This window comes from Onychostoma macrolepis, chromosome 05 (assembly GCF_012432095.1).
Source record: "Onychostoma macrolepis isolate SWU-2019 chromosome 05, ASM1243209v1, whole genome shotgun sequence".
NCBI lineage: Eukaryota > Metazoa > Chordata > Actinopteri > Cypriniformes > Cyprinidae > Onychostoma > Onychostoma macrolepis.
In genome coordinates, this window is record NC_081159.1 from 15,698,423 (window position 1) to 15,723,770 (window position 25,348).

Sequence of the window (25,348 nt, forward strand, 5' to 3'; positions counted from 1 at the left end):
AAGGGCTGTCACACCTGAGTAGTTTTGAATCGTGATGAGGCCATTTCTTCCAGAAAGGGTTAATCACCCAAAACGTCCAGATTCGGCAGTTTTCTTAAACCCGCTCCTGCTGAATTTTTGACCATTGCCGCCTGCTCCCGCGATTTTCGTGTCCACTCCTTTAAACATTCTAATATTGTGTATAATTTTGGCGCATCTGGGAGCCGCTATCTGTGCTGTTTACTTTCACTTTCGATTTCGCGATCACACGCACTCTGTGTAAAGGGAGCACATCTTACAAGATCAGATATAATGAGCTCAGGATCTGTTGAGATGCTCAAGCATGGTCTTGTCAGTCATCTCTCCTTATTCTCGACCTGTGATCAGTCAAATCTGACTCCTGCAGCTCTTGTTGGATGCAGGGTTGCCAAGTCCGCGTTTTTACCACAGCATTGGGCTACTTTTAAACTGTTGCCATGGGATGATTTTCCCAAGTGGGTTAAAGGTTTGAAATATTGCATAAATTGCATTTGACTGAAATGCTTGTATTGAAATATTTTGCATTCTACCTATGATAAAACTTTCATGGACTTTTACATTACACTCTCTATTCTAATGCTAATTCTAATTTGATCTGCTCTTTAAAACTTGACCCTCTAACATTTGCACTCTGTATTCTATTTCTATTCTAATTACTTGTTTTATTTATAAAGAAAAAAGAGCCTCTAACACTAGCATTCGCTATTCTTTCTCTATACTTTCTACCTATTTTATTTTTTATTTATTATAAATAATGACCTTCTAACACTGTTCTATTGACTTGTTTTATTTTTTATTTAAAAATGACCCTCTAACACTAGCATTTCCTATTATTTTTCTATTCTATCTACTTGTTTTCTTTTTATTTATTATAAAAACAAAATAAGCAAAAAAAACAAAACAAAAAAAAAAACTGGCTACATATACTGTTAGGCGAAGCCCCGCCCATGTCCCCGCCCCCTACCGTCCTCTTTTTGGAAAACTAAAATATGGTCACCCTATTGTTGCGACGTTTCACAGGAAACCAGCGCTTTTCTGTGGGTGTGAAACAAAAAACGCTTATGATATATGCGTGGGCGTGATATGTTAAAACAACTTTACCCACTAAATTCCTGTTCTGTAGCCTACTCTGCTGTTCAGTCAAGTTCTACATGTATCTATTGGGAGCTCGTTGTGTGCTTGGAGGCAGTGTGTCATGCTGGATTAGAAAAAGGTCTTTCAAAAATGTTGCAACAATGTTAACAATTCTCTACAATGTAATGATGCAACATTAACATTAGATTTCATTAGAATTACTGAAATAGCGAAACCATTCTTTAACATTTGCCCGGGATTGCGTACTTTTGGCTGTAAATTGTATATTCTATGTTAGCACTGTGCATAATTTATTTAAAATTTGAATACACTTATTGATTTAAAGAATACGTGTATTCTGCTCTACATAAAGAATATGCAGATTCACACATTTTAATGTAAATGATACTAATCACGATTAAAATATTAAGGAAAATAATCGATGGTCTTATACAAATGTCACAAGCCCAGTAAGCGTGTAGTTGATGATTTAATGGTAGTACAACGAAATATTTGTTCTTCATTGATGTTCAAGGGCTACAGCACCCTCCGTTGGTGACTAATTATATAAACCATGCAGAGAGCTCACTGGACCAGTTATTCTTATTGGTCAAATTTCTGAGGCTAGTTTAGGTAGCCTACTGGGAATGTTGCTGTCAGTTGAGTATGACAGCAGGGGGCAGCACAGGACAGATAATGTGTCCATGTTCATCACTTCACACCCTAACCACATGAATCTTAACGAATCTGTAATTTTCACAGTGGTCATAACTCAGAAGTCATTTAGTTGCATGAAAAAATGCTTTTGTTTTGGTTGATTAAGCTTCAAATCCACAAAATAATAAGCATTGTATTTTCCGGTTATTCACGTTTCTTTCTAGGCTGTGGCTTGTTCTGGCAGTTGTTGTTGTTGTTGTTTTAACATGAGTGCCATTGGAATTTCTATTATGTAGTTCTGGTTATTTGCTCAGCCACTAGAGACATATGTTAAATCGTGTAATGAACAAACCAGGAAGTGTGAAGGCAGGATGTAGAAAAGGAAGGAAGGGGAGGACGAAGGGGTGTCAGTAATAGACGTAGGAGTTCTAGGGTTTGCAGATGTTTTTCTTGTGTATTATTTTTGCAATGATTACAATGACATTCCAATGCACCTCTGAGAACAGTGTCGTTTTTTTTGCTTGAAAACACTTTTCCAGCACCAACCTAATAATAAAAAACTAAAACTAAAAAATAAATCCACTGTGTCTGAATACTCAGGTTCATAATGTGACATGATGTACTTATTCAGGACTACTCATTTCAAACTTTTGTTTATACTGTATGGAAGTTAGTTTAAGGTAACATTGTAATGGAAGCAGTGAAATATCTTTTCTTCTGTTTTGTGATGTACACCCAGGTGAAATGGATCATTACTTGTACAGTCCATTGGTTGTTGAGTAAATAGAAGCAGATCTGATAGGAGCTTGGCTGGTTGTAAGAAAGGGGCAGGGTTTAAGCAAACTAAATGTCTGGAGAAGTCTGGCATACAACACCAGAGAGAAGTCTGTTGGTTCACCAGAAGATTAAGTTATGGCATTGAAAAATGACCATATGCATGGATGAATTGCTCATAATAAGATCAATAACATGCATTTAGAAAACAGGGGAAGAAGAAAAATAAATAAATGAATAAATAAATAAATACACACATATACAGGGTAAGTGTGCCGTGTGGGTGGGCTGGGTCTCTGGCCTAGGCTGCACCATACGTCTCACTGTTTTAATGCATCACAAAATAGCTGAGACATATACATGATTAAAAAGGAGGAGAAAAAAGAAAGAAAACAAACAAAAAAACATACAGGGCAAATGGGCCGTGTGGGTGGGCCAGGTTCCTGACCTGGGCTGCACTACACGTCTCACTTTTTTAATGCATCTCAAACTAGCTGAGACATATACATGATTAAAAAGGAGGAGAAAAAAGAAAGAAAACAAATAAAACAGTTTGTTTTTTTGTTTTGTTTTGTTTATTTTTTCTTCTCTTTGTCTTATATGTTATATGTTTGGTCCATGGGGTTATGTATTTGGTACATGTAAACATTGTCACATTCTTTACTTGCATAATAAAAAAAAGAAGAAAAAAAATGGGGGAAAAAAGAAAAAAAAGAAAAAAAGAAAGAAGAAAACAGGGTAAATTTCCCTTTTATTCCTACCTCAATTTAGAGACTCTTGCCAATGAGCGAAATGGTGATCAGCGTGGATATGTACAGTATGTGTGTGTGTGTGTGTGTACATGTCTGTATTTGAGTGCGCAAATATACCATAACACACTTAAATTATCATTTCTTCATAATGATTTGAATGTTAAAAAAAAAAACTCATTCTGAAGGTATGGAGGCAAATATAAATTGTGCCTACATAAGATGTTTTTTTTTATCCTTTTTATCGCTTTTTGTCATTTGTATAGTTATTTTTTTTAGTAGTTTTATAGTTATAGATTGCTTCTAAAATGTGGAGAAAAGTCTAATGAAGAATTAGAGTAGATTTAGAGTCTGTGTGTCTAAACTTTTTACTGGTTCTGTGTTAGTCAGGATGAGATAAAAAATTACAGGCCATGTCCATGCCTTAATTTATTTTGCACATAGATTGTTGCTATGGTACTACTGGTCTCTGGACTGAGTGAGAGAAAAATAATGATGGTAGGAAAAAAGCTAAACCCCACCCTCAAGTGCCACCTCCAATTTTCCCCATGTTTTAAAGCATTTTGCAATTGCTGTGGCATTTCGTGACATTGCTCACATACAAGATCTGCCCCTCTCTCACTCCCTCTTTTTCTTCTTCTCAATTCTGTTTTCTTTCTTTCACAACTAAAACCTAATCTTTGTCATCAAAAGCAGAAAGCACACACTAGATAAAGAGATGACGTGAGAAATATGTTGGGGTCAGAAGGGTGAGAGAAAAGCTGTTATCTGGCATCTGGCAACTGCCAGCATTGTTACATAACTCTCGGTGGCAGAGAAACTAAGCAAAGGCTGGAGCACAACTGAGATTTCAAAATTTAACTGAATTTTATTAGCAAAATCAATTATTAGTCACTCATGTACAATGTATAAACGTATTGATGTAAAGCCCTAGATTCATATTGATTTTAGATCAGGAAATGAAGCATACAAATCAGATCCACAGAAACACAAGACAACACGTGACTGTGCAAGGCCAAATTCAACTTATAGGCATTTTGTTCTCATGGAGTGCAGCAGAATGCGTTTCTCTGGAATGTATATAACAGAATAATGGAATGTATGTCCGTCTGCACCCTAATAGAATTTACGGCAGACTAATGGAATTGTAATGGAATGTATAGGATATCAGCTCATGTGTAGGGAATAGTTGGTTTCTGAAGCAAAGGCCTAGAGCAGCTTTATTTTGAAATGACACAATGAATTTGTAAACTCTGGTTTAAGCCGTGTGTGTTCTGTTCATTGTTATTGTCCAGCTGGGGATTGTTGAAGGTTTAAGTGAGACTAAATCTGGTCTGCCCTGCTGATGGGCCAAGAAGGACAGATCACGGATCGTCAGGCCTTTACTAGTTGTTAAAGATCTGCCGAGGTCGACCGTAACCAGTCATGCCCGCCTGCGATGCCCCTTTGTTAGTGCCCATCTGTAGGCCGATTACACTCTGACCTTCTTTCAGCTGCTCGTCAGTGAACTCCCTCTTGTTCTCCTGGGATTTCCTGATGTCGAGATGAAAATAAATCATTCAGTAACTTACACATATTCTACTGATTAAATGTGTGGGGATCATTTGTTTTTGTTTTTTTAAGAATTATAAGATTATAATTATTTTAAGATTATAACATTTATTCAACAAAATGCATTAAATTGTTCAAAAGTACAGACATTAATAATGTTACAAAAGATTTCCAATTCAAATAAATGCTTTTTAATATATATATATATATATATATATATAATTCTTAATCATCAAAGAATCCTGATAAATAAAATGTATCACAATTTCCATAAAAATATTAAGTAACTGTTTCCAAAACTAAAGATAGTAAGAAATATTTCTTGAGCAGCAAATCAGCATATTATAATGTTTTCTGAAGGATCACGTGACACTTATGACTGGAGTATTGATGCTGAAAATTCAGCTTTGAAATCACAGGAATAAATTACATTTTATTATAAATGATGACAGTTGTTTTAAATTGTAATAATATTATACATTATTACTGTTTTTACTGTATTTTGATCAAATGAATACAGTTTTGGTGAGAAGAGACTTCTTAAAAATAAAATCTTACAGACCCCAAACTTTTGAAAAGCTGTGTACTTTTTTTAAGCACCAAAATAACTGTATATTTGTATATAACTGTCTCTCTCTTCTTTTGTAATAATAATAACATATTTCTATGAGACACACACTTATCTGTGTTTGCTGATTCCATGCTGGACACATTAAAAATGTCTGGGTAAAAAGTGTTTGTAATCATGTTGCTATGACAATAAACCACAACTGCAAATCGGCCATTACAGTGGCTTGTTTTTGTTTTTTGGTCGCTATGGCAGCCGGGTTCAATTTGCGAACAGGAAGAAGAAACTACAACAACACTCACTTGTGGAACCAACTGGGGTCTCCGCGGTAACAGCCATCATCCTTAGTAACAGCAAGACTCCCTAAAGACATCAGTGTCATTTGCACAGCGGCAAGGTCCTTACCTACACACACACACAAACATATAGATCACATAGAGATCAATACTTGGTGCCTTTTATAAAAAATATAAAAACTGATTCAAAATATTAATAAATTCTGTAATAGTATATAAAACTGCTAAAATAACACTGTTATATGCCAGTTCTGTTTTTAATAGCACAAGATGAATAAAGGCAAGAGAGTTAATAATTTCCCATGAACTATGTAAATATGCTAAGATCACATGAGGTGGAAACTGGCTCTCACCCTCCCACAGGTCAACTGTTTGAAACATGTCAGACTTGGTGACCCCATAGCGTTCAGCAGCACCAAGGAACTGAGAGATCTGCTCCATCTGTTTAAAAGCCATTGCAGAACTTTGGATCTTTTTCACAAGCTTTGAATCCTTAGCAAGACTGTTAATCAGCTCACATAAAACCTACAAAGAGAGAATAGAAAAAGAGATGAACGAAAAGGTGAAAGGAGAAAGGATTGTGATGATGTTACAAAGATGGAAGTGGAGACTTACACATCCGTCCTTAAGCCATTGCTGGAAGTCTTGTTTTCCAGGTTTCGGTTTTCCTACAGAATCCCCACACTGAGCGATGATCCACTGCACCAGCCGATCCTCCAGGTCTGGATCATACTTCTTGTCAATCTTACTCTGCACCTCACGACTCAGACCATAGGCTGGACCTTTATTTGCCATTTTGCCTGAGAAAACATATACACAAAGAGTCATTTTAAAGGGCACCTATTATACAAAATTCAATTTTACATGTTGTTTAAACATAAATGTGTGTTGGCAGTGTGTACACAACCACCCTATAATAATAAAATCCATCCTCTCCTTTTTTTAATCCCCATAAATCATTAGCACTGTCACAGAACAAGCCGTTTGCAGTATTCGTAAAATGTGACTTCACTGCAGTATTGAGAGTCTCTGGCCCGCCCCTGGCGCTTCGGAGATTATCTCGGTCGGTGTGGCGGGGGACGACGACGATCTGTACGAGGCAATGTCCCTGACGGCGTCCGAGAAGGACTGGGCCCACACGCTCTGAAGTAGAGGGACACGTTCAGCAGTAGGCTCACACTCCCTGTTAATCGGCGAGGCGGGACACCCGCTAACATACAGCGCTTCCACTCGCCCCGCGAGCTTTCTGAACATAACCCCGGTTTACGGCGGCGTTGCTCAGAATACAGACGGCGAGACGCTCCGCCCTCTGTGTCTCTTTGGCCGCATTTACACTGCATGGTTGTGACCCAATTCCGATTTTTTTCCTCCCATGTGGCACAGATCGGATATGGCCCACGACCGTGTAAGCAGGAAAAAATCACATGGATTCCGATATGCTCCGATCGGTTTCAGGCCTCATTCATATGTGGAAATAAATCAGATATGAATCAGATACGTGCATTTGCGCCTGCCGTGTAAGCGGACAAATCGGATATTCCCCTGTAAATGCGACTCCTACGTCATTGAAAAGGGAGTTTTTTTTAAACATTTCGCGGTACAAAAAACCTGTAAAAAATGAAACATCTTTAGTTGAGTAGCAGAGTATTAATTTCGTTCGTTTGTGTTAAATAAAAGGCGATTTGACGCTGAAATGTGTTGCTTTTGAAATCACGCTTTTGAGTGCTCGCTGCCGCTGTTGTTAGTGATGACAGCTCGTGCACGGACGAGCGCTTCAGTCCCGTTCGTTCCATTGAAATCACAAAATAAAATGCACACAAACATATCCCTGCGTTTGATATACAATCACTGATGAACGCATTTGGTTTTAATTACTAAAAAAACACAGACGATGTGACATGCTTCTACCACCTGAGTATTATTCCACTCGCAAGCTTTCAGCGAAGCTGCGTACATCACTGTCCTGAAGAATTGTGCTAGGATATATAATTATTTTGATGTAGCTATAGATGTAACTATTCCATTAAAAACGTTTCTATATGAATTCCATGTCAATAAATTAAACTCAATGTACTATTCAAATTGATTTGTGATGTCATATGCTATTTTTGGCTTGTTTCACCAAGTGCAGTGTAAAATGCACACATCGGATATGGGTCACTTTTAAAAGAAATGTAAGCACGTCGTCCAAAAAAATCGGATATAGTCACAAAATCGGAATTGGTCATCAAGACCTGCAGTGTAAATGCATTGCGAGCGCATGGCGGTCCATTCTGGGCATTTCGGATTGGTTACGGAACATAATAGAGAACGGATACACGCTTCCGTTTCGGCGCAGACCACCCCGGTTCAAAGGCGTGGTCATGTCGACAGTTTCGGCACACAACGAGCCGGTGCTGAGGCAAGAAATCATCAATCTTCTCGCGAAACGCGCGATATATCAAGCAGTCCCGCCGAGCAAGAGAGCTTTGTCGTTCCAAAGAAAGATGGTGGTCTCCGTCCAATCTTAGACCTGAGACCAATCAACCGTGCATTATACAAACGCGCTTTCAAGATGACAACGCTGAAGCAGATACTCGCGCAGATTCGGCCCGGAGATTGGTTTATCTCGGTGGACCTGAAGGAGGCGTATTTTCATATCCAGATCTCCCCTCGTCATAGGCGCTTTCTGAGATTTGCGTTCAGGCTAGCACTGGCTCCACGTACTTTTAAGAAATGTGTGGATGCGGCGCTTCACCTCTGAGAGCAAAGGAATACGCATATTAAATTGGCTGATGTTGGTCCATTCGGAGGATGTGCTCAACAGCCACAAACACGCTCTATTACTTCACCTACAGAGCCTAGGTCTCTGTGTGAACAAACAAAAAAGCGTGTTATGCCCCAGCCAGTCAATCATGTATCTTGGGGTGCAGTTGGACTCGATCTTGATGAGAGAGTCAGGAGCGCATACGAGATTTAATGTCCGCACTGAATGCATTCAGACTGGGCTGTCCCGTGGCACTGAAAGAATATCAGAGGCTCTTGGGATGGATGGCGGCGGCCGTGACAATGTGTCACTGTATATGCGCCCCCTCCAGATATGGCTGAAAACACAGGTGCTGAGAAGGGCGTGGAAAACGGGCCGTGCCCGCATTGTGGTCACTCGCAGATGCTTGAATGTGCTGAAACCATGGCGGAACCCCGACCTGTACCAACGCGGTGCCCAGATGGGTCTGGTCACACGGCGGAAAGTGGTCACGACGGATGCGTCGACAACGGACTGGGCAGCTCATTGCGACGGTGTACCAGCCTCGGGCTACTGGACAGAGTCAGAGAGAACGTGGCACATAAATCGCCTCGAGTTGAGGGCGGTATTCTTGACTCTTCAGAGTTTCATCACGCAAGTCTGGGGACATCACGTGTTGATTCGCACGGACAACATGTCGGTGGTATCGTGAATAAACCGCCAGGGTGGGGTACACTCGGGAGCCCTTTGCAGACAGGCAGCACGCCTTTTGCTGTGGGCCGATCACCATCTGCTCTCCATTCGAGCGGCGCACGTTCCGGGATGCCTGAACAGCGGCACGGATATGCTATCAAGGGACGGGATTCCTCACGGAGAATAGAGATTGAACCCCAGGACAGTGAGGCTGATCTGGGAACGGTTCGGAAAAGCGGAGGTGGATCTGTTCGCGACGGAGGAGAACACTCATTGCCATCTGTTCTTCTCTCTGTCACGCTCTCCCCGAGGCGGGGACGCACTCACGATGCTGTGGCCGAATGTCCGTCTGTATGCGTTCCCCCCGCTGAAGATTTTGTCTCAAGTGCTGCACAAAATCAGAGAGGAGAGGGCGTCAGTGTTATTAATTGCTCCGTACTGGCCGAACAGACCTTGGTTTCCTGATCTGCTGGAAATACTAACCGCTCCCCGTGGCCACTGAGACTTGATCTACTGTATCAGGCGGACGGCTCGGTATGGCAACCCAACCAAAATGGTGGAACCTTCATGTGTGGATGGTGTGTGGGAACCGGTAAACCAGGGCTTGCTGTCTCGCCGCATGGTGGACACGACGTGAGCCCCTTCTACAAGACGCCTGTACGGCTGTAAATGGGCAGTCTTTGAGAGATGGTGTGAATCGAATGATCAAGACCCGGAAAACTGCCCTGTGTCTGACATTCTGGATTTTTTGCAACAACGAATGGACGGCGGCAGTATGCCCTCCACGCTTAAGGTTTATGTTGCAGCTATATCAGCCTTTCACGCCGCCATCGACGGGTGCTCAGTGGGAAAACACAATCTAGTTATCAGATTTTTGAGAGGTGCAAGAAGACTAAGACCCTCTCGCCCCCCTACAGTGCCATCCAGGGATTTGGCTCTGGTGCTGGAGGCGCTAGCCCTTCCGCCCTTCGAGCCACTTCAGACTGTCGGCTTGAGGGAGCTCTCGCTTAAAACCACACTGCTGCTCACCCTTGCTTCGGTCAAGCGCGTGGGGGATTTACAAGTGCTCTCTGTGAATGCAGACTACATGCAGTTTGGACTAGATGATTGTAATGTCACACTCAAGCTGAGATTGGGCTACGTGCCTACGTTCAGAGCGCAAGTCTGCTTTCACTCCAGAGTCAGTGACTTCATCGGATGCCGCCCCTAATCAGGTGTTGTGCCCGGTGCGGGCTCTGCGAGTTTACATCGACCGCACAGCTCAGTTTCGGCAATCCGAGCAGCTATTTGTATGCTTCGGAGGCAGCACTAAAGGGCAGCCTGTTTCCAAACAACGGCTATCACATTGGGTGGTCGAAGCTATTGCCTTGGCATATTCGAGCCAGGGAGTGGAGCATCCTATTGGTGTCAGAGCCCATTCGACGAGGGCGGTTGCCTCCTCGTGGGCGTGGACTAAGGGCAGTTCGATCAAAGATATTTGTATGGCGGCTGGATGGTCTTCGCAGAATACCTTTGCCAGATTTTACAATTTGGACCTGTGGTCATTAGCCTCACAGGTCCTGTCGGTGAGTACGACCCTTGGTTCTACCTGCAACCACTAGCCGTTTGACTGTGCTGGTGGTTTCGACTAGGTCATATAGCGGGATCAGGGGCGGGGCCATCGTCATATTAAGACTGTGGCGCCCCAGATGCGACCGTTCTCTAAGTGTGTACATTATTATGAGTATTGTGCCCGGCCTTACCGTTCACATGCTTAGTTACACTGTTATGTTACATGCTTGTATGTATGCATTTGTTGACTATAATGCTTTAGCCTTGGTAAAGGCGAAGGCGCTACATCGCTCTCTTATTAAGAGGCCTGCCGTCAGGCAGGGATTCTGTGTAACCTGATTGGATCCCTAAGAGGGAACCTACATCCAATCCTCTCAAGACATGTCGCAGGGTCGTATATAATTGGTTGGGGATTATTCTTAGTGTTTGAAGAACTGTTCATGTTAATGCGTTGTTCTATACAGTCCCCAAGGCGTTTACGCCATGTCGAGAGACCGCTCTCGAGAGGGAACGTCTCTGATTACTATAGTAACTTCGGTTCCCTGAGAGACAGGAACAAGACATGGCGCAGGCCGCCGTGTTCGCTGCTCAGGTCTGCTGTGCTGTTGGTTCAGTCGGAAGATTCTGAGTTTATGCCACCAATACAGCGCATTATATAACGGCGGGAGCCCCACCCCTATTAGCTGTCTTGGCTGGTGTTGGCCAGTGAGAGTTGCAACTTCACTGGCGTTGTGCAATAAGATTTCAGGTAGGTTAGGAAGGAAGGGAGTCCCCAAGGCGTTTATGTCATGTCTCGTTCCCGTCTCTCTGGGAACCAAGGTTACGATAGTAACTGGAGACGTATTTCCAGTTCTGTTATTTATCACTGGACCAATGTGCCAGATGTGCTTTTTGTGTATTTAAGCTGCCATGCTATTTCGCATGATCTGTTCAGGCAGGTTTGGTTTTACTGTTAAAAAGCCTGAAACTGTGTAGTCAGAGGATTTAGCTAAGTAAGGAGTATCTAACTGTGATGACTGCCATGCAAATCCCTTTCTCGACAGTAATGCAAAGTTTCAGTGCAAATAATGGATGCATTCTGGTAAAATACTGCATTTACTGTAGTGTGTAGTCTTTAACTGCCCTTACCAAAAAGTAGTATACTTCAAGTTTATTTTCTTAAGCATACTTAAGTAAGGTTCAAGTATATTTTAAGTATACTTTATGTAGTAAGTATACAAATATCAGTGTACTAGTAGTATACTTGTAAGTAGTGTTGTCACGGTACCAAAATTTCAGTATTCGGTACCGATACCAGTGAAAATCCACGGTTCACGGTACCAATTTCGGTACCACATGCTAATTAAAAAACACACTATTTTTAATAATAAAGTCAAACAAAAATAAAATGTACAAAAATGAATGCCATTCTTTATACTTATTTAAATTGTGTTTCAAGTTTTCCCGCAAGTAATAAAGGTATGAAAAACAGTAAACAGTAAAGTTTCACCCAAATTTAATTTGTCTTTTAATTAATGAAATTTAAACACATTTTTTTTTTTTTGGTAAATAAAGGGGATTTACTATTAAAATAAAAATATGGAAGAAATATTGTGTGATTATTTCTTTAAAAATAAATATTTTTTTCAACAGTAGTAATAGTATCACATACATTCAACTAAATTATAGTAATATATTTCTGGCACAATGTCCTTAAGATAAACTTTTATTTTGACGGGTTGCCGCGAATACCTTTAAATTTCTGTGTGTAGCTATATGATATGAGGCTGGTTTTACTCAAATGAAACGGTAAAATGCTGGTGAAGTGACTCTCAGAGCAGTTCTGTAGATGTTGTTTATGTATTTATGTCCTCATTGAGACGGCAGATGCTGAAATCACCACGAGCGTCACGCGCGCTTCAGTGTGTGTAGCAAAAAAAAAAAAAAAAAGGAAAAAAAACCGCGCGTCTCTGCTTTTCATTCATTCACACAGAGACTCGCAGAACATGGGGATTCATATCTGAACTGACTTTTGTGGCTTAATATTTACAGATATTAATCCATGTCGCGATTTGATTTAAATGTAATGACCTACTTTTGATTAATTCATCCAAACTTTGACAAATTCCGTGACATTCCGTGCTAAACTGTAAATTCCGTTTTTATAACTGGATTCCGAGATTCCGTCCGCGTTTTCTGCATCGCGGAAATCATAGGGCCGTACGCGTCAAGAACCAGGTTGACCGTGTACTCCGTACCACCGGTACTTAAAAAAACCTGGTACCGTGACGCTTTCATTTTTTTAGTACCGATTTGGTACTGAAGTACCGGGTCTTTTGACAACACTACTTGTAAGTGTACTATTTCAATACTCCTAGGGACTAAATTGGTCCACTTTCTAGTATATAAAAGTATACTTTTAAGTATACTTTAAGTATAACAGTAGTAAACTTTGAGTACACAACTATTTATCAATGTTTTTAGCTTGTACTGCAACTATACTAAAAGTGAACTTATAGGTATACCGATAGTTTACTAATGAAATACCTGTAGTAGCATTTTTAGTACACTTTGAAGTATAGTCTCAGTAAACTACTAGTTTAATAGATTTATACTGAAAGTATACTCGTAAGTTTTTTTAAGTGAACTTTACATCATACTTTAAGTATACTACTATGTCCCTATTTAGGTATTAATTTGTATATATTTTGTTACATGAATATTTGAACATACAAAACATCAAAAGAAATAACATGGTATCTGCTTGTAAACAAAAACATTTTATTCTAGCTTCATGCATTCTTCAACACTTGAATGTGGGTAAGTTTCATACTTAAAAAAATAAAGAAATAAACAACATTTTGAACAAAAAGCTGAAAAAAAAAAGACTATGAAATGGATTCAGAATGATAATCAAAACGTAGATGGAGTCGATCAACACCCCAATGAAAACATTTTCGGAGCACAAGTATAGCTCAAATATATTTAGACTTTTTCTAAGTATAATTCAAGTATACTTCAATGACATTTTAAGTATATTTCCGAGAAGTACATAAGCCCATTTCTGAGAAGCACATCAAAAGTAGACTGAAAGTATACCTTCATATATAGCACACTTGAATAAACTTCTTTTTCGTAAGGGTGAGCAGCCTCAATCTCTAACAACAGCACACAACCTCTGAATGGGTAAAGACACACAGACATCTCAGATGGTAATCAGAAAATAATGACCACTGAGTGTCAGAAATGCTGCAACCTGCTTTTGTGTCAACATGTTCTTATCACCTTTCAAACTGCTGTTAGGCCATATTGGATTTATCAGGCCTTCATTTAAATTCATTACTGTTTCAGGAACCACATCGAGAACTAAAATGCAAACACAGCGGTACAGGCAAATTTAGAGATAGAATCTGAGAGACAAGGTAAAACTCAAAGATAAATTTGTCAAAGTCCAACCCCAAAGTCATCTTAAGAAAACTGTGGCCTGTTTGTGACTCCAAACACTTAAAACATACACACTTTCTTCCTATTTTGTTGCTGTTTCCTCTTGTGTCCAGTTTAGTGTATTCAGATTCCACAGCTATGAAACCTTTCATGCACATGTATCCTTGTCCCTGTAAATCACTAAACTCACACATCACCACTATGGGCGATATATGCAAAAAGACATGTTACATCCTGCCCTGCCCATGTTTGTAGAGGAGGTGAGGTGTGTGTGTGTCTGTGACTGTCCTGATGAATGTAACTCTGCATTTCCAAGTAAATCTTCACCTTTTGGTCCATATCCAAATACACACAAACATATAAGCACACCTGGAGTCTCTGATGCAATCATACTGAGTTACAAAACTCTCTCATAAATGTCCTCATATCTCAAATTACGTAACAATGTTCATTTTATCTGCTATTTGGCTTCAGGCTCAATATCATACACTAAGACTCTCTCTTCAGCTATAATATCTTATAAGAATGAGATGTGGTATGTTAGCAAACACTTTAGATATGGTAAACGGAGAGACAAATAATTAAGAATGACTTTATGTGATATTCAAATTTGTTATAGTTTGTCAAACCCAAAAATCATATTGTCAACTGAGCTTTAACCACTAACGCTCAGTCCTCAAACACAGGAAACCAGGGGCTTTCAGAGGAGCTGGTTTCAGTTAAGAACCAAAAGCATTTTTACAGAGATCTGATACTCTCACTTAAATCTCACGAGAGAGAGAGAGAGAGAGAGAGAGAGAGAGGAGTATAAAGAACAACCCTCATTTGAAGGGGAAAAATACATGCGTCATGCAGCTAGATTATTATTCGGTTTTGTAGCATGCAGTTTCAGAATGTGTGTGTGTGTGTGTGTGTAAGACAGAGAGAGATATGACATGGAGAAGAACAAACTTGCAACATCATCAGCTATTGCCAATAAAAACACTTTATAGACAGGACACGTAAAAACAGGCAGAGGCATTCAACAGTGTTCTGAAGAATGAACTACAATTATGAGATTTCTTCTTCGTTTAGATGTCATTTGCTGCTGTAGTCAGTTTGTGCGACTAAATCACATCTCTAAATGCTCAAACTTTTTCTCAATCTGTCATTCTTACTAGCTCGCTGTCCTCTCTTGGTCTTGGTGCGTATTACATATTTATGTACAAAATCATTTTAACTTGGCAATACATCGTTTTATACGCACAGTACTTACCAGTTTATGTGTAGAAACCCTGCTCAGTAGTCTTGATATGAAAATGCGTATTCTGTGATGCACACAACTCTTGTGTGTCTATGTGAAAGCGAATCTCTTCCTCTTTATGACAGAGTTCAGGGTCCAAGCTCAGGGAGTGCCACTCTCATGGAAATGACTTCACCAAGAGTCAGACCAAGCATGAGAAAGAGGGAGTGAAGGACAGAGCAAGAAAGGCAAAAGAGGAGGTAACCACATCCATAAAAGGTCATGACTTTTTTTTCAGAATCTCTTTTTCTCCACCGTTTTCTGCCCCTCCCTTCCTCTCTCATTTTCCTGTATCACAATGTGCGTCCTTATTTGGGAGAGGGAAAAGAAGCGGTCTGGACAGAGCGAGGAATTTCTTCACATGCCTTCTCCTCCACTCCACCCAGAGCAGTGGGAAGAGGGCGAGAGGAATGACATGGCCATGAATGAGAGAATATCTTGGCATTTTCTATGGGGCTGCTGATTAGAAGGTTTTATGAAACAGGAAGTCACAGAAAAGACACATGACAACTGACTGAAAAATGAAACAAGGGCCAGGGAATCTGAGACAGTAAATGTGGCAAAAGTCAGAGAAAGAGAGAATATCAGACAGACATGCATACCATTTCTGACATGCCATGACATCACTGAACAAAGTGAGCTGTACTGATGTCATGATCTGACTTCTGCTTCCATAGAACTGAGTCACTTCCCATAGCTTTTACTGCATGTATAGATAGCCTTCTGTTAACTTGTCTATCCTCATATTTTAAACAAGGTTTACTTGTTTCCTATGCAAAAATATTGTCTCAAGTTTAGTGTACTGTGTATGTTCTGAGTATAATATATCATATTTATTTGAAAGGGCTTTTCACACTTGATGTAGTTAGCGCTGGGTCATTCTAACTTTGGGTTAACAGAATCTTGCGTTTACTTGCTTCATGTTTCACACTGCTCATAGTTTACCCAGAGTTAATAACTGATTTTTGCAAGAATGAAACAGTCTCTTTTTCACTCCAATAGACACATTTTCTGTCACCATTTGACATTTTTAAAAAAAATACTGTTTATATGTTTCTCCGTTTCTCTGACTGTACAAAGCACATGAATAAGAGGAATGTGATTGGTTGTCTGTGGCTAAGTGTCTAGCTGTAACATTCTAACACGGCATTGTTTCACTGCATTGTACAAGTCTGCCAAAGCAACATGGGCTTTAAGTTTTAAGTGCAGTGCAAAAAGTCCTAATAAGTCCAGAATTTTCCATGCAGGGGGTTTGGACTGATAAAATATTGAAAATACTCTATATATTTCAAGTGTATTTCTAAATATTTTACTGAGAAAAGCTAGTATTTTTAAATCGGGGGTTCCTGGGATGACTGAGATGTCTGATGTAGTGGAAGTTTGGCTCTTTTCAAAGATTCAGCTCTTTTGGCTCGGCTCCCGGCTCTTACGGCTCCCAAATGGCTCTTCGTTAAGTATCATTTGAAGCCTTCTATTTTAGCCCAATTTAGAAATTGTGAATGGTTTGCGTGTTGGTAAGCAATTTTTATTCAGTGTTTTCATAAAAGCCTTATTTTTTTTTGTTACAAAAAAAAAATATATATATACCCAGTTACTATTATTTAACATTTGGTCCCACTTTATATTAGGTGGCCTTGTGTACTTACATTTAAATTAATCATTTGGTACAATGCATTTATTGTGTACATACATGTTTTTACATTGTACTTATATTTTTAAAAATACCTATATGTAGTTACATCTGTAATTAATTTCTGTAATTACATTTATAATTACACTGTTGACCCATCCCTTACACCTTAACCCACCCTTAAACCTACCCATACCACCAAACATGTCCCTAACCTCATATCCCACCTCAATAGCAGCTAAAGTGTTTTGCAATACAGTATGAACACAAGAAGTACATTGTACTTATTTTTTGATGCAAGTACATAGTAGTTAAGGCCACCTAATATAAAGTGTGACCTAACATTTTAATAAAACTTTAACTGAACAATTGAACACAGGACCACACTAAACAAATCAAATAAATAAAGGCAAAAGTCTTAACATTAAGACACTTTAGTCTTTAGTGCAGGTTGGCATTCAGAAATATCGGATGCCTCAGCTTGGTTGCTCCTCTCGGTGATTATTTATCCTGTTTTTGAGAAGAATCTCTCAGAGGGGACCAATATTGCAACAATGCAGTGCCTTCCTAGTTCCTACCATTACCCTAACCAATGCATTTGTGTTTAAATCCGGCTCCCCCGTCTCTCTCTGTCGCTCTGTGTACCTGGCCTGTACCACTACACTCGCTATCTTCGGAGTGTGTGTCCCTTTCCTTCTTTGACATAATGGTGTGATCCTACCCTTACGAAAAAGAAGTTTATTCAAGTGTGCTATTAGTATACTTCTTTTAAACTACAAATTGGAAAGTATACTTTTAGTCTACTTTTTATGTACATCTCAGAAATGGGCTTTATGTACTTCTCAGAAATATACTTAAAATGACATTTAAGTATACTGGACATGCTTAGGAAAAAGTCGAAAATATATTTGAGCTATACTTAAGCACCGAGAATGTTTTCATTGTTATATGGTAGGGGGCGCTAGTACATATCTTCTGTACAGAATTTCCACAAAAAAAAAACACAAGTGAAGATGAAACCAAAACAACAGATGCTTCCACGTGTTAAAACAGCATCAAAACTGTGTAACGTTATGGAATAAAATGTCGCCCAATGAAGAGGTAATAATGACTGTCAAGCTTTGGGGTGTTGATCGACTCCATCTACATTTTGATTATCATTCTGAATCCAATTCATAGTCTTTTTTTAGCTTTTTGTTCAAAATGTTGTTTATTTATTTATTTTTTATTTATGAAACTTACCCACATTCAAGTGTTTAGAAAAGAATTCATGAAACAAGAATAAAATATTTTTGTTAACAATCAGATACCATGTTCTTTCTTTTGATGTTTTGTATGTTCAGATATTCAAATAACAAAATATATACAAATAATATCTAAATAGGGACATAGTAGCATACATTTTTTTGTAAGAAAAATATCGGTTGCACTTTATTTTACAGTACGTGTACTTAAAGTGTACTTACCTAAGAAAGTACTGGTAATATAAGGTAACTAAATGGGGTAGGGTTAGGTTTAGGGATAGGTACAGAGTTAGTACCTAGTTATTGTATTAACATTAATAAGTACATAGTATGTACATGAGGAACAGGACTGTAAAATAAAGTGCTACCCAAAATAAAAATTTTTAAAGGTAATAAACTCTTTTTTTCTCACTTCCGTTATCTGTCGTATGCAGAAGCTGTTCCGGCGGATCACGTAGGACGTATGCATTGCACGCGCCTGTGAGATATGCTAGTCTTGCGAGTTTGGTTACAGGAGCAAAGGAAAACCAGTCTCCTCTTGGTTTATATCGAAATCCTCCTACATTTTTCTTTACAAATCCTTGGTTTGTACTTTTAATTCGTGTCCGGCGTTTTGCTTTGTTCTCTTTCCGCATTCGTCACTAATCACGCAACGGCGACGTCCTACTTCATCCGTTGGAATGGCTTCCGCTTATGACAGTTAGATGAAGTGAGAGAGAAGTGTTTATTACTTTTGAAATATGGACATTTTTTCTTACAAAAATGCATGGATTCGCTACAGGAGGCCTTTATTCACCACCCCCACGTGTCCCCTCAGATTTTTGAGCCAAGTGGATTTTGAATGTAGCTTCCAAAAGACAAAAAATTATATTATCTATATTTAATACAATCACACTGGGATGATTAAATCATTCAGGGCGTCATATCATCAGCTGTTAAATTCAAATCTGCGTTGGCTGGCGACGCATTTTTACAGCACTGTGCATTATAACCAATCACACACGATTCTGTTGAGCTTATGAATGCACTGACCAATCAGATGCGTTCAGATGAGTCAACGCTAAAATGCCAGTGTTTTCTTCACTTGCTCGCTGACTGTAGACCTCTTTCTGGCGAATTCTCTCGTTAGAAACAATAAAGTGCAAATGTGTGTACGAATATGTAAGTAAGATATTCATTTCACAGTGTAAACAGCTTCAGTGATTTTAATGCTTGAACTCTAGACTGTCAGTATAAATGTTCTTTGATAATGTAACTAAATGTTCTTTGCTCTCTTTCTGTACAATGAAAGTGTTATGATTAGTAGCCTAACTTACAATGTTTTTATTCACATTAACTTTCAATGTTAAATTCACATTAAATATAAAGTCAGTCGTATTAAAATATGTCATGACATGACACCCATATCTGTTAATTAAGTAAACAGACAGGTTTTTATGCATAGTTTATAGATTACATTATTAGGTTACTTTGACCATAGCCCACTAGATCAACTAACATAATCTATAAAGGTGAGAATCAAGTTCTTTCATGATATAGTTAATGCGTTTGGGAATGTTTCAAATAAAAAGGAAAAAAATAAATAAAACAGAAGTACCCCCAGCCAATTCAGCTTTGACAAATTAACACTGTGCACAATGATACAGGCTTTTCAATCTACAAATCGCCATCATTTACCATGGATTTACTGTAGTAACACTAATTGCACTATGGTATTTTGGCAGAAATGTTGGATATTCATATGGAATTATATAATATTATTAATGTAGACATGTACTGTATTAAATGTATTAAAGGTGTAGTGCAATACAATTACAGTATTTTTTGTGATTAAGCTATAGTGTTTGTGCCTATACTAAATGTATTTCGACTACACTTTTTTATTGTTTTTAAATGCATGTGTAAACTTTACAGTGTGTGTACAATGTTGGAAATCATGTAACACTGACTATGAAGTGAGGTCTAAGCTGAGCTTGTTGTCTTGTTGCGCTTGATCAGTGGCCGAGTCCTAGCGGGGGTGCGTGTCATTCACTGGTCTGATGTGAGACAAGATAACAGTAGCTCTGGGTGGGGTTCCCCACTCTCTCACTTACACATTCACACACAAATGATGGTTTTACAACACTACTGTGAGTTTGAGGTCAGTAATTTAGCAAAAAAAAGTTCATTTCTTTACATAAGCTTGCAGCTGTGTGAAAAACTGATACAACTGTGTGAGAGTGTGTGTATGTGTGTGTAAAAGTATGTCTATGTGTGAAGAGAGGTCTGTATGTCTTAAACAGAGGCCATAGCAATGACTTTGTCTCAACTAACTATAGTTTATTCTATTGAACATAATGATAACATCACTGTCTGAGTGTTTATGTATGTTTGAATGCGCATGTAGCTCCGTGGAGCTGTTTTAGCTCTCAGTAGGATAAAGTAAGTATCCGCTAAAGATGTTTCAGCCTCATATGTCCCCACAGATTTCTCTGCCAGACATGAGCTGTGCGTATACCTGCTCTCCAGCTCTGAGACTGAACAGGATTGAACAATCCTCCCTGTTGTCCTCCCACATAGCGACCTCAGAACGGCCCTGTCTCACTATTGCCACCCGCTGGTACAAACACTGTCCTTCAGATCCTTTGTTTGAGTACACTGTAAGGCTGAAGGAGAAGATGCCCGCACAAGGAGCCGTGAAGATACCTGAATGAGTCACACACAGATTGATTGTGTGCAGTTTTATGCATCTGTGTGTATGTGACAGAGAGGATATGCATATTTGGTATATGCATCCTATACCAAATTACTAGATTTAACATTTGTTCTTAAAAATGTTATTAGTATATTTCTTAATTTATTTACTCTAAATAATAACATATTTAAAAAATGTAAATACAGAAATAAATATGAATGTGCTTAACCCTCTGATACATGGAGGCAACAACAAATGTGTAACATTATTCCATATTATTAGATATTGAATGATTATTTTCTTCTTTTTTTTTTTTAACCAAAAACATTTTTAATTATTTAAAAAAATTACGTTAGATCAGTGTTGCTATTGTTATTGTTGTTATTCAAAATGGTTCTTAACCTAAAGAAAGCTAAAATAAAATATTAAGGAAAAAAGAAAAAAAAAACTTGAAAAACAAGAAAAAGCTTGCCTTGGCAGCTAATTGAAATAAAGCTAAAACCATTAAATGAAATAAATTGAAGCTACAGCAGAGATATTTCTAAAACTAATAAAAGTGACAAAAAAATGACTAAAACTTAAACTAAATTAAAAACAGACTATATAAAAATAAAAGCTAGTGCTATATAAATAATACTAAAATACTACTAAATCACACTGTGTGTGTGTGTGTGTGTGTGTGTGTGTGTGTGTGTGTGTGTGTGTGTGTGTAAGCATATTGAAAGTTTGTTTCAAATTTTGCAACATATAAAAAGTACTGCTGTATTTATTTATTTATTTCTATGTTCTATTTCTATGTTCTATTTTCCCCTTTACATCCTATGGGCCTATATCTTTATATTCTTCTCTTTATTTATGTATTGTATAATCTATTTCAGTACTAATAAGGTCTCTATAAGAAATCTGTATATTTTAACAGTCATTTTAGAGAAGCTTTGTTGATTGACTCGGAGAGAGAGAAATTATTGTGTACCTACAGCAGGGTTGTATCCATTGCCTTGATTAAGTGTGGTATTGCTGTAAGGAATGGGTACATCACAAGTAAAGGGGCCAAAACATCTAGACATCTGAGACAAACTCGCGGTAAATGCCACTCCTCTACAAGCTGCAGTAACAAACAGAAAGACACATGCTTTTGAAAAAATAACGTGTAAAATATTGTCATATCAGATAAATATAATTTGATCTGTGTAAAAAGAGTGGCGTGACCTGTGATCTGCTCAATGTGCGTCTTAAGTTCTGACAGTGCACTAAAGATGTTCAAGAGGCGAGAAAACATTTGCTCCTCAAGCTCGTCCATCTGTGCAGCTGCGCAACAGCAGCTCTGCTGCCTGGATGCACACTCACAGTTCCAGATGGCAGAGGGCCTTCCCACACATCTGAAAGAGAGAGGGACAAGGGGTCAGTGCCGTCTAGTCAGAGAAGAGAGGGGAAAAAATGAAACATGCTGGTTGCAGTTCTGGAGAAATGCTGGCTGTCTCTCTGGTGACAAACAGCACAACCATCACACACACACACTGACGACTGCGGCGTTCATCTTCACATCCAGCAGTGCTTGAAATCACAGATGCAAACACAAGATTCTATGTCGTCTTTGAATTTCATTAAAACTGTGTATTTTTTTGTCACTTGGGTTCCCAAATGACGGTGGCTGAGAGAGCTCAATGCGCTATTTGTTTGCGTTGTGAGCATTTGCAGCACCTACTGTCAAACTGATGAAGATGTTTTCTTGATTTGCTGGTGCTTTTTCTATAAGCATATGTTTTCTGAAGTTGCAGTTATTTGGTTGTGTTGTGAGCATTTGCAGCACGTGTGTTGGCAAATTGATGGAGTTGTTTTCTTAATTTGCAGGTGGGTTTTTTTTCTATTTGCAGCGCGTTGAGCTCTCTCGGCCACCATACCAAACAGAATGGAATTGCAAAAATAATATTCACAAACATCTCCTTTGTCCTTCATTGGTCAGTCAAACTGACTGTCCCGCCCTATTTCACTAGACTCTATTGAGGCTCATATTGCTGATAAAACCTTGTCTGACAATGAAGATTACCATATACTGACCTGAGAGCCATATACTTCGTATACTTAACTTATTTGAGCAATCGTCATGTGTTTTCTATGTATCAACTTAGTTCTATGAATTAAGAATCAGAACTATGCCATATTCACAAATGAATCACTCTTTTGATTCGTTCAGACAGTTCACTCATGCACTGAATTGTTTGCAGCGGTTTCTTGGATATTTATCTGCGATCCATTTTAGGAAACAAATATTTTAGGTTTCTCCACAGTTAATTGCAGTGATATTCAGAATCTTGCTAAACTTTTAGTCATTTATGGTGATTGAATTTTAAGTAATTTATAATTAAAGTCATTTATGAAGATTGAAAGTACAGTTTATTTAATTGCCATCAACCCAATTTATCCTTGCCCTTTCAGTGATTTTTGTGAGAAAACTTCTGCTACGAATCTAACTAGCTGTTTCCAGCCTGCAATGAAAATTCTCCATGTATATAGATGTATTCTTTTGAATACTCACCTTTTCTCTGACCAAATGTAACCTTTTTCTCCAATCAAACCAGCTTTGTTGTCTTTGGTGGCGTTTAGGTTTCTTCGGATCCTCTGTTAAGTTCACAGCAAAGACTCTCCTTACTGGCAGAAACTCAAATGGATTTTAAACTTAAGAAGAGTCCGTGAGGAGGTGAGAGCAATGATATCTGCTCTGTTCATTTTTTGTGCTTATAGTTTTTATTAGCACTGATGTCAGGCACAGAGGGCAGTCCCACCCTGATGGCCATCAGTCGTTGTACATCTGTGTGTGTATGGGTGTGTATATTTGTACACATCCTATAGTTGCTCTGATGTTAAATCCCAAGGAAGTGCAAAGCAGACTCAGATGTCTCCCTGCGCTGAAGTCCTCAATGTCTGTGCGTTATAAGAGGGCGATAACTGATAAAACAGAAAAAGGGACAAGAGTATCAGTAGGGCAGATGGCTCTGGTTGCACATGTTTTTGTTTGTGTGAAGAACTGACTGATTTTATCAGTTATGGGTGTATCGAAAGCTTTATTTTTATTGGGTCAGTACTGATTTGTTCTTTAGTGAGATCGGATGTAGTATGTGATTGTGTGTTGTGGATTTGGTTTTATTATGGTTCATCCCAGTGATGTAATTAATCTGTATAATTATAAAAACATAAATCACTCAAATTTCTCAAGTCATTGCATTATCATATGGGAGTATGAAATGAGAAATGAGAGGAACTGGCATATTGTGTTTTAGTTTAGTTACATAAAATATAAACAAATTTATTTATTTAAACTTACATATAGAACTATAAGATTTTTGATTATATTATATTATGTAGTGAAATGTCTGATGTATACAATGATATATGTCAGTTTATAGATAAATTAAGTATATAAACAATAATAAAATGAAATAATATAATAATTGTCACGAATCCTGTCCCTGCACTTCCGTTCATTCACCACCAGAGGTCACTCGCTCACCACATTGACTCTCATAGCACACATCACACTGGACTCAATTTCCCATCATCCATTGCACTGATTGCACACACAGCTGAAGGCACTGATCACACAGCTATCACTAATCACACACTCTATTTAAACCCTGGACTTTGTTTCTCTCACTGCCGAGTATTGTATGCGTTTACCGCTCCCCTAGCCACAGCTACTCTACAGAGCCCCTGATAGTTTTCCCCTGCCTGTTTTGGATTGTGTTTTCCCCTGCCTGTTTTGGATTGTGTTTTCCCCTGCCTGTTTTGGATTGTGTTTTCCCCTGCCTGGACTATTGCTTCATTTTCAGATAACCTCTCTCGTCAAGCCCCTTTGGATACTGTTCGCTGTCGACCGACCTTTGCTTGCCCTAGGATTACTCTTTGTCTTGTCCCTGCCATACCTGTTTGCCATTGCTCGACCCTGCCTGTATTTATGACCATGCCTGTAAATAAAAGCTTTCACTTGGATCCGCATGTCTCCCGTCTCGTCAGCCCCGTTATAATAATAATATAATAGTATTAGAATATTTATCATTTTTATGAAATTATTTATAATAAAAACAAAAGCATTGATGAATATGAATAGTTTCCTTTATCTGTATAGTGCTTTATACAATACAGATCATTTCAAGGCAGCTTTACAGTGATAAACAAGAGAATAGTGATTCAACAATGCAAAAATAAATAAATAAAAATAAAATTCAGTTCTGCTGTAAAGAAGCTCTAAAAAGACAAAAGTAAACAGTCATTATTCAGCTGAAATCAATTCAGTTAGGTTCAATAACTGTGTAAAGTCCACCAGTTGAATGAGTTGAATTCTTCTATAAAGCAGCTCTGGAGAAAGCAGTGATGTAAGTTCTCATTCAATAGTGTCTGTGCAGTCAAGTCAATAATATTGCCAATATTATCATGTGTCTCCA

General features: G+C 38.6%; 2 protein-coding genes across 3 annotated transcripts; both read right to left on the bottom strand.

Annotated features, from left to right (window-relative positions):
- Positions 1-4,115: 4,115 nt before the first annotated feature.
- Positions 4,116-15,520, bottom strand: tagln2 (transgelin 2). 2 transcript variants are annotated; one of them, XM_058774748.1, is made up of 5 exons: positions 15,335-15,520; positions 6,303-6,487; positions 6,041-6,212; positions 5,694-5,796; positions 4,116-4,805 (listed from the first exon to the last, which is right to left on the bottom strand). In XM_058774748.1, the coding sequence occupies exons 2-5, from the start codon at positions 6,480-6,482 to the stop codon at positions 4,658-4,660; spliced, it is 603 nt and encodes a 200-aa protein (XP_058630731.1). In that variant the 5' UTR covers positions 6,483-6,487; positions 15,335-15,520; the 3' UTR covers positions 4,116-4,657. The 2 variants fall into 2 exon arrangements, with proteins under 2 accessions (XP_058630731.1, XP_058630732.1); XM_058774749.1 differs by lacking the exon at positions 15,335-15,520 and adding an exon at positions 6,700-6,841.
- A 5,116-nt stretch (positions 15,521-20,636) lies between these two features.
- LOC131540359 (complement C1q and tumor necrosis factor-related protein 9B-like) lies at positions 20,637-23,704 on the bottom strand. Its single transcript, XM_058775070.1, is given in 5 exon segments — positions 20,637-20,920; positions 21,883-22,014; positions 22,119-22,288; positions 23,446-23,528; positions 23,693-23,704. Coding segments are annotated over 5 exon segments (681 nt in total).
- Positions 23,705-25,348: the final 1,644 nt, after the last annotated feature.